Here is a 10569-nt window from a genome sequence, read left to right on the forward strand (position 1 = left end):
TGCCATCGACACTTTACAATTCATGCCGAAATATAATCAAACCCACAATGCAAAACTTTCTGTGGTGACATAAAATCTTGTGTAACATTATAGTTTTTGATGTTTGAGCTCATCTGGTGCTCAGTGATGCTGGAAACCAGATCAGATGTTTAAAAGGCTTTTTTTTATTTTATTTTAAAGAACCTGGTAAAATAAACCCAATAAATATTCATGTATTCTTCCCATTTGCTACATGAAATCCGGTTTATTTTGTGCTATCCGCCGACACCTGAGGCCTAATGCCTGCCAGATAAACCAACAATATCAACCTACAGGTTGAGAGTGAAACAACAGAAACGCACATTTCCACGATGGAGGCGCACAAAAGTGACCACCGTGCCGGAGGTACTAATGGCCAGATATGCAAAGCATGTCGGGCCGGTGTGTGAAAATGCGCGCAATGCCTCCGGAGAGACGCTCCTCGCGCTCCTTCTCCTGAAGACATGATTCATTCACCAGCTCCACTTTTACCACATAAGGCGGCACGAGCGGCCCCCGCGGCGGGCGGGACCGAGGGGGAAAAGTTCCGGGGGGCCGTGATCGCTCGTGATTGGCTGCTCTGCGCTCTGATTGACGGCTCCCTCTCTGCCGCTCTCCTCTAAGCTCGGTTGTTGACACTCTCCAAAAAGTCTTGCGGATAACGGAGACACTGTTGCAGCGCGCCCCCGGTCCCGACTGTCTCTTCTGCTGCTGTCTGGCTCCGGGACGGAGTGCCTGTCCGACCCACCGTGGATTCACCATTTCTCCTTTTGTTTGTTCCTCTCTCGACTTCACTGACTTTTTGTGAACTGTATTCTTGCTGCCTGCAAGTCAACGGCGCGTTCTCCTTCAGCTGGCTGCCCGGTGCAGAGACCGAGAGACATGGCAGAGAAGCGGAGGTCCCCGTGCGCCCTGAGCGTAAAGGCGCACGCATTCTCGGTGGAGGCGTTGATCGGGGCCGAGAAACGACGCAGGACAAGCGGGGGAGATGCAATGTCTCCCGGGTATGAGGACGGAACCGATGTTTCTGATTTAACCGGGAGCCCTGGATCGCGGGCCGACAGAGCGAGCACCAGCGACCGGGGCAGCGAGGCGGAGTGTGCCAGTGACGGATCTCGTGAGTAGAACACGAATATTATAACAACTAGACTCTACAGAAAGATCATTTTAATTGTCATGGTAATTATATTTATAATGCATAATTTGCATGCATTTAAATTGGTTCTTGACTTGACCGCATAATTATGAGGCTAGTACACACTAATACACTAATCTTAAATTATGCTGCGTTATATTACATTAGAATAGGCTCCATCCTCCAGTACTGCAATTATTTTATATTATAAGGTTTTTACTGGCACATTATTCAGTCATATTGTGTATATTTATGAAATGAAGGCAAGACAAGCTAGTTTGATGCTAAGAAATGTAAGCTTATTATTTCTTTTCTATTTTTCGCCGTGGAAAATTCAGCAAAACACACAAACGATTGGGGGATTGCAAAACAAAACAAAACCAATGCGAGCTTTTTTCTCCAGAGCTGCACAGTGGGAATGTGATATCACATCAATGCCCCGGTCTGTGGGGCGAGTGTGACTAACGTGAGAGGCTTTATGAGTTGTGTTGCAATCATAAACACACCAATTAGCAGCGTATAAATGCAGGGAAAGTGCCACGGGAAAGAAAAAAAAGGATGCTGAGAGGTCTGCAGAAAGCATAAACTCACTGGCCCTGACAAATTAGGATTTAAATCTGCTGCAAACTTTCTAAATGCGTTTGGCCCAGGAGTTGTCTCTGTGTTCGTTTGGCTTGTTAGGCCCGCGTTTAATGTCCATAAATTTCCACTATACTCGGGGGAGGCCCGCTTCGAACAGCGCAAATGACAACAGACACATAAACACTGTTATTACGGTGCCCTCTAAACATGTCCTGAATATTAAAATAAACTTGCCCTCACTGCACTGAAAAGCATTACTCATATCCCCATGGGACTCGAACTGCAGTGCAAAAACAGTGTACTTTTTCTACACTATATAGTGTAACGGTATAGTAATTTATGTGGAGCTACTTTAATATTTAAAACTACAAATAACGTCAGTATTTGTATTTATTTTTTGACATTTACGGGCAGTCACTGCTATGTTAGAATTTATTCAATGCATCCAGGAATGTTAATCCTACTCAACTATTAGTGTGCACTGCAGGGTGTTTGTTTTTGTTTTTTTGCAGGGCTACACATTTATTCTGTTTTGCTTGATAATGAGTCATATTTAAGTCAATACATGCTTTACATCCCATCGAAGGTTATGCATTTTGGCCATGACCTACTTGACATCCAAACTACTATGTGTAATAATGATTTATGCGAGAAAATAAAACAGAAATGCAACATATTGCGAGCAAGCAATACTGCTTTGCTTGGACTGACGCGTCACGGTGTCTCTTCCCGGTGCAGCGGAGAGCGAGGACGCGCTGCTGGAGAGCCCGCAGCCCGCAGCTCTGTGCACGGCCTCGGTCACCGGCACCGGCCCCGGCACCGGAGAGGAGACCCGGGTGGACCTGCAGGGATCGGATCTGTGGAAGCGCTTCCACGAGATTGGCACGGAAATGATCATCACCAAGGCCGGAAGGTGAGAAGATATGGAAACATGTGTCAGACGTTTGATGGTAAAGAAAAGCGGTAAACAAATTGAAAATTGTTTAAAAAAATAAAAAATACAACCATTAATAGCCTACATAAGATTTAATAGATTTAAAGGTTATTTGATTATTTATAGTCTAAGAATCTTGAGCGAGCATATTTATTGTTTTATTATTATGATTATTAATAACCTAAATGTATAATTGTGTAAAACATGTTGTTAACAGCGATGGAGTGGCAATGCGGTGTGTTCAGTTAAAATCTCTGGTGCACAAGATTTATTTGGTCTTCCTGTCAGGCGGATGTTCCCTGCTATGCGTGTGAAGATTACGGGCCTGGACCCACATCAGCAGTATTACATCGCCATGGATATAATCCCCGTGGACAACAAGCGATACAGGTATGGATGAGTAAAGTGCGCTCGCAACTGTGGCGCAAAATACGAAGCAGCGATGAGTTATAAAACAATGGTCATAATAATAAGCATGCGGGTATCAAAATAATATTTGTGCTGTAAATATAGCTTGAGTGCGCTTGTGTGTAGCCTGACACGCATCTCCTCTATAATGGGATCAGGGCTGTAATTTTAGATCTTAAATCTGAAGTTTGGCTCCACATTCTCTGCTCCCGGGTCGACCCAAGACGTTTCCAATCGCACAACTCAATTTCTTTCTCCACAAATGGCGCTTGGCATCGGTGTTTTGTCACGGCGGTTTTGCCGTCCCTTTTGCAGCGGGGCCTTTTGGACGGCTATAACCTCTCCACCCTGGAAGGTCAAACCAAACAAACGTCGTTAGGATGCAGAAGAAGAAAACAGCGTGTTTATTATTACAGCGGAGTCGGTGCAGCCAGGTCTTCGCATGCTGCAGAATGCACACAATCAAGGCCTGTCATTTTAAAGTCGAGAGAACCGTTTGTATGCAAACACACGTTCAGAGGCACTGGGGAGTGGTGAGTGACGTCCCGATCGGTCTGACTCGATGGCCCGGGCAGCACGGAGGCTTTGGACATTTCTATAATTTGCGCTGATGTGCAAAAGGTGACAGGAGGAAGCAGTCTGCTGGGGTCTATTTCTTCCAAACGCTTAACAGCAGGTGACGAATGTGCACGAATGTCCACCTTCAACCAGAGAAGAAACTAATACGTTTGAGGATTAAAATAATAATAATAACAAATATCAGAAACCGAACCTTTTGCTGGCCACGTGCAATCATATATTTATATTGTAATGAATTTAACGTGAACATTTTTATTCGCTATAAATCTATGACGTGAACATCGATTTCCAGTTATAAATTAAAAAGCAAATTCTTTCAAGTTATGCGAGGCATTTTCACGTTTTCTTCTGATTGCCCAAGTTTTATGTTATCTTTTTTTTTTTTTTAACTCTCGCAGTCAATTTGCCCTTGAAGCCGTGCGTAATGTTGCAGCGTGCGTAATTACGCAAACCTACAAATGAATGTACAACATGTTAAAGCCCGCAATATGCTCACTCATCTCATCCCTGTGTGTGAACTGTGAAGGTACGTGTACCACAGTTCCAAGTGGATGGTGGCTGGGAATGCGGACTCACCCGTGCCGCCCAGAGTTTACATCCACCCGGACTCCCCTGCGTCAGGAGAGACGTGGATGCGTCAGGTGGTCAGCTTCGACAAACTAAAGCTGACCAACAACGAGCTGGATGACCAGGGACATGTACGTAGATAATTCAGATTATTTCACTCAGTGTCTAGAAATATCTTTATTACGTTGTTTAGATCGTCAATCTCCTTGGCCAACGTCATTATCGTTAAAAAAAATTTTCTTCAGATAACTGAACCAAAAAGATGGCTTTGTTTGGTGATTGAGGCTAAATAAAACAAGTCTAAGTCACAGTCTTTTAATAATAATGTGGGAATGAAACACCACCACGTGTTCAACTAAGAAAATAGGTTATTTGATCAGAGCTGATCTGTTGAAATTAGATGAGGAGTCCTCATGATACCAAGAACATCATTCCTATTTCATAATGACTACATCATTTGCTGATAACGTCATATCTTCTAATCAGGTTTCAGTTTCTGTTAAACTCAACAGCCTATATTGATTTTTTCAATGCAAGACAATGTAAGCAGCTGCATTAGATTTGTTTTCCTAAATGATGCAAACTAAAAAGCACGTATGTCTTTTTTTTTGTGTGCAAACTTCAAAATTTGACTGTTAATGTGATAAATGACGTGTGCATTTTTGTGCCTTTGTGCACTTGTTTTATGTACCTGCAATAATCTGCGACACTGTTGATCCTATATGAATGGGCCATAATCATCAATGTGCAGCTCAAGCCTCGATGAATAACTCTGACCTCCCTGCTCAGATCATTCTGCACTCCATGCACAAGTACCAGCCACGCGTCCACGTGATCCGCAAGGAGTGTGGAGAGGAGTTATCCCCAGTGAGGGCCATCCCTGCTGGGGACGGCACGCACACCTTCGCCTTCCCAGAGACCGTGTTCACCACCGTCACAGCGTATCAGAACCAACAGGTATAGAATGGCCGAGCCCCCGCCTAAACCACATTTTCTCTTAAATCCACATGCAACAAAGAGGAACTGAATGCAGTGAAATAACCACTGTGGCCAGGAGAGCCACATTTCCAGCCTGCACACCTACACTTAGACAGATAAAACAGTTTTTTGTCATGCTTTTGGTGGAAAAGTAATGATGTTTGTTAAACGATTGTGCAACATTTTAAAGTCTTTGTAGGATTTTAATGTTTGCAACATGCACAGTGTGTTTTTAAAGAAATTCCTTTCTGAAGTGATTGCACATGCAAGTGTTTGTGTTGTTGTTCTTCTTAAGTATTTTATTGACTTTAGTGTTAACGAATAGTCTTATTCCTCCTTCATGATGGCTTTTATCATTTCAGATGATTTCTATATATTTCTATATATTTTCTTGCTTACTAGCTGACTTGGTGTGTTGCTGTTTTTGTTTTCCGCGTTGGTCCAGTCACTGTGAGCTTTGAAGAGAGATGTTAACTGAGGTTAGCTGGCCCGCAGCACATGATGGCTGAAGTCAGAACATGGTGGCGATGCCTATAAAAGTGCCTTTGGACGCGGGTCATAGAGCCGGGCCCTAAACACCACCCACAGCCTGAGCAACCCCGTCACAGCCCCACAGACACGGAGCCACACAAACACACACATATATGTGCTGGAAAACACACACACACACACACACATGCAAGCAAGAAAATTGACAACTAACTAGGTTTCTGAAGGTATTTATTTATAGACCCGATTGAAAGACTACAGAGAGAAACTGAAAAATCTTCCATTCTACTATAAGCTCTCTTTGTAATAATGACTTTTTGGGGGAATAATTAGAGTCTTCTTTTGTTTTTCAGATTACAAGGCTGAAAATTGACAGAAACCCATTTGCCAAAGGCTTCAGAGACTCTGGCAGAAACCGGTGAGTTCAGTTTAACCACAGAGATTTTCACATTATCTACTGCATTAGTAGTACTGTGGGATGCGTGGCTGCATTATTCGCTGGCTTGGTTGTGGTTTTTGTCACCGCTCTTTCAGTCTGATTTTACGGGGAGCAAAGCTATGTATTTTTTTTTTTTCTCGCTAATGGAAAAATGTGCTGCAGGCCTCCCACTAACTGTGGCCTAAAAGGCAGAAACGCAGCAGTGGCCGAAAATGAGGAGACCTTGGCGAGTATTAATATTTTGTTACGCTGGCGATACATTCTCACTGAAATGCGCTAAGTTTAAAGGCAATTCACCTCCTCACAATCGTATAGTTAAAGGCACATGTTCAGGGAGAGAAAAAAAGAAATAAATAAAAACAAGAACATTTTTTTCCTGCACATGTAAATGGACCGTTACATTCCAGCCGGCCTCGGGAACATAAACATCAACAGAAAAATAATAAAAGTCAAGAGTGTCCTGAAGAAAATCTGTATAAACACATTTCTAAACATATATAAACACAGTATTAAACCAACACGGCAGTAAAACTCCAACAGTCTCCAAACAGCCACTCCCCCGAGGCCTCACAGAAATCATTAGAGGATGAGAAAGAGAGGCAGAGAGAGAGAGAGAGAGAGGGAGGGAGAGGGAATGTGTGAGACAGAAAATCTGAGCGAGAGAGAGGAAGGTAGAGATTGGCAAACTGGATAACCCATGGACCCTGACAGCTGACCCTATAAAAGTGAAACTCAGGAAGGCTGGAAAAAAAGAAAAGAAAAAAAAAAACCTCCCCTTAAATATTACAGGAAGAGTTAAGCAGTTTGCTAAATAAACTTCTGCTCTGATAGGCTGCTTTGGAGCACACAGCACCGCTCCATGCAGCTTGTCTAAATTATCACCGTGGCTACAACCCCGCGGGGGGGAGGACTTTTATCCTCACGCTAACGAGGGGTAACAGAGTGCTCGCATTACCCCGGCCGCAGCAAACCTCTGCCCCACCTAGAGGAGGAGGGGGACTTAAAATTTTGAGGGGGGGTTGGGTGGGGGAGTCCCACCTCATAAATCCTTGCTGCGGCTTCCTGCTCCTTCGTCCTGATTCGCCCGTAAAAGCCGTGTGAAAGCAATTACCTCCGAGCGCCCGACCGGCAGCAGCCAATCGCAACGTGGCGTTTATGCTCCTCATTACCTGCGATCTCCATGGAGACTGCGAGAGAGGCCCCACAGGCGACTAAGATGGCCGCCAGGTGGTTCGGCGCGATCTCCAACTGCAGAGCGAGGGGCTGCAGCTGCAGCTGCACTAGTGACTGCAGAGGGTGCCGGACGCCGAAGTTCAGCTACGACGATTTCTCAGTGTTCATGTGTGCGTTTGTCTGCGTTTTAAAGGATGGGTTTGGAGGCCTTGGTGGAGTCCTATGCATTCTGGCGGCCGTCCCTGCGGACGCTCACGTTTGAGGACATCCCCGGCATGGCCAAGCAAGGTACATTTCTGTCCTCTTGAACCTTTTAGTCCATTTGGAGAAAAAAAACATGTACCATTTGAACATTCATGGTCTCTGCCATTCTATCTTGTTTCCACGTTCTGTGTTATGCGCCGGTGCCGCCGAGAAGCACTCAGTCCAGCTTTAACTAACAAATTACTGCAGTGACTATATCCAGACTGACAAGAACTTTAGTGAGACATAAGCCAACAACAAATTCCAGATTTTATGATGCCCCATATGCCAGATGTTCAACTATAATGTTGAGGCATACGTCGGCTGCACAAAGCCTCCGGCCCTGTTTATGCGACAACGTGTCACTTGAAAAATGCTGCGTTTTTGCATTTTCAATTTCAGAAAGGTTTTGTGTTTGACACAGCAGTGGCGGGAAATGATGCCGAGAACGACATAGTTAGCATGACGGGCTATGAGTTGGCGCCGTTGGTTGTTTTTGTAATGAAACATCATAGACATGCAAAGAACAATGCATTAACAATGACAAGTACGAGTGATAGACAGATGGTGCAGTTGGATTGCTATTCTGGGTGACTCTCAAATATAAAACCACCGAGTCCCAGGAGAAAATAGACAAGCAGTTATGACACTCTGGAGGCAAACATTGTTGTTATTGTCTATCTTCATGTATTATGTGCAGTAGCAGTGTTTGAGAAAAGTTGAGTTTGACCACTTTTACAAGGAGAGGGAGGAAACGGGACGCCCGAAACACAAAAGAGGTTTTCTGTTCTCACTTGAAAACGTTGTCATGTAAACAGGGCCTTAAAGTTGAAGGCCTTGCTCCCAACGAATGAAGTTTTCTCAAAATCTAGGATCTGAAAATGGCTCACGTCACTGAATCTGTGAGAATGCAGACATGACAAACTGGTATTTAGGTCACTCCGTTCATGTCGTGCTGCACATCATTCGAGTAACCTGTTAACAAGGAGTTGAGTTTCTGTATTCAGTTTCAGTTCAGTCACTATTATGCACTCTTGTGGATAATATTTGAAAAGTTTACTAAAACTACACTAGTTTATCTGCACGTCCCTCTATCGAAAACCATTCAGGCTCCACACTCTGCAAATCGTGCCCAAATTGCGAGGTAGACCTTGAGGAGATCATCAGTCCCTCACAGGACTCCAAAAAAAAAATCTTTCAAAAGAACGAGAGTTTCACTCTTCTGTTTGCTTTCACTCTGCAGGAGTCCCAGGACCCCACGGAGGAGTTGGAGCTTCGCCTCACTTGCTCTCCTCGTCCCCTTGCTCGTCTCCTTTCCAGGTTTGCCCCCTCAGCCCACCAGACTACGCCTGTAGCCGCCCCACTCACCCGCTTCACCGCTACGGCAACCCGCCCGAGCCGTTTCCCCCTCCGAGAGGTCCGTCGGCGTTCGACGGCGAAGGATTCTGCTCCCTCCCTCTTCCCGCCAGTCAACTCGGCTATCTGTCCAACCACACCCCGCAGGGCTACGCCGGCCTCCGGCTCCACACGCCGCCCTACAGTCTGTACGGTTACACATTCCCGCCATCCCCACGCCTCGCCGCCAGCCCTGATAAAATGGCCACCGCCAATCACCAGAGTCCTTTCCTTGGCTCGTCTCCCAGCGGGACTCTAACGGACAGTCTCGGTGTGCTCGGCGGAGGACAACAGGGCTTTCTGTTTGACTCTCGAACTTTGGGGCTGGCCGGCAGCCAAACAGGAGGCGGGGCCTCACAGGTCACAGCCCACATGGGCTGAGTCTGACTTCGTCTCGACACGAACACCAAATGACGCCCTGGAAATCGTCGGAAGTTGCTTTAGCGTCAGAATGCTCTATGAATTGATTTCCCCCATGTGCCGAACGAGCGTCATTCTGAAGTGTGGGGGAGGCGAACGATCAGCCCACAGCTTCTGTGAACACGCAAAAACTTTACCTGAAGGAAATACTTCTTCCCACCGGAGGAGCACTGTTCCTACAGACAGCTGCAGCCGCCGGTGCGAGAACAAACGCTTCAAATAAGGAGTCCCAGACAATTTGCAAGCCCACTGGCCGAACTGGAGCTGAATTTGGATCGAGCTCAAACTGGGCTGGCCCAGACAGTCAAAGCAAGCACTTCAACCCTTGGCAGGAGACACCGAAGCAGTAACTATGATACACGACATTTCAAGTTGCTTCATGATTTTTGCCCATTTTAGACGGGACTACAAAACACTATGTTTACCCTTGTTAAAAGTCGTGTTATTTCATTGGGATTGTGCTCTTGAACAAAGTCGACCACAGACGGGGCTTTTCTTTTCAACCGTCGGGCTGAAACGTCAAACATTCAGGGCCTGACACGCATTAGCCTGACAGCATCATGGACCCGAGAGAGCACTGGAAAGAGCCCGATGACAGCTACAGACAGATGCAGTTAAAGCCGAGAATGATAAACGGCAAACCGATCTATACATTCTGCATCTGGCTCGGAGGGACGCTCAACTGTTTGGATGTCAGGTGGACGTACGTCTTTGCTCGTGTGACACAGACGTATCGGTACATGACTCTGTACATACTGGGGAGGGGGGGGGGGGATGGAAGGCTGGGCGGGAAGAGAGACGTGTATATTAAGGGCTATGTGACCCTTCGCACTTAAAAACCCCATTGCACCTGCTTCTGCTCTTTAGACTGGGTCAGGTATCGTGACAGCCTACCCTGAACTTGACCGAAAAAAAAAAAAAGCTTTTCTTTGCAAACACATTATATCAAGCAAGCCCTTTGGCCAAAGAACACGATAATGTTCTGTGACGCTGTTGAGCCAAATAAACCTTATGTATTCGTGTCATGATGTTTGAATGTAATCAGTATGTTACTAATTTAACTGATTTTACATGGTTTTATAATGTAATTCAATGTATGTGTGCGTGAGTCGGAATTACTTTACACATTTTTTTTTTTTAATGAAAACAATCACAATACAAAATCTCCTGGAGAAAAAAACATATTTGTGTTTGCGCTCATGTCTATGT

The 10569-nt window shown here is 45.3% G+C and overlaps 1 protein-coding gene across 1 annotated transcript; it reads left to right on the plus strand.

Moving 5' to 3' along the window:
• Positions 1–713: 713 nt before the first annotated feature.
• tbx18 (T-box transcription factor 18) lies at positions 714–10042 on the plus strand. Its single transcript, XM_080514321.1, has 8 exons — positions 714–1135; positions 2474–2648; positions 2958–3059; positions 4183–4354; positions 5013–5180; positions 6044–6108; positions 7496–7590; positions 8789–10042. Exons 1-8 carry the CDS (start codon positions 901–903, stop codon positions 9319–9321), a joined length of 1545 nt encoding a protein of 514 aa, XP_080370447.1. The 5' UTR covers positions 714–900; the 3' UTR covers positions 9322–10042.
• Positions 10043–10569: the final 527 nt, after the last annotated feature.

This window comes from Blennius ocellaris, assembly GCF_963422515.1.
Source record: "Blennius ocellaris genome assembly, chromosome: 18".
Lineage (NCBI taxonomy): Eukaryota > Metazoa > Chordata > Actinopteri > Blenniiformes > Blenniidae > Blennius > Blennius ocellaris.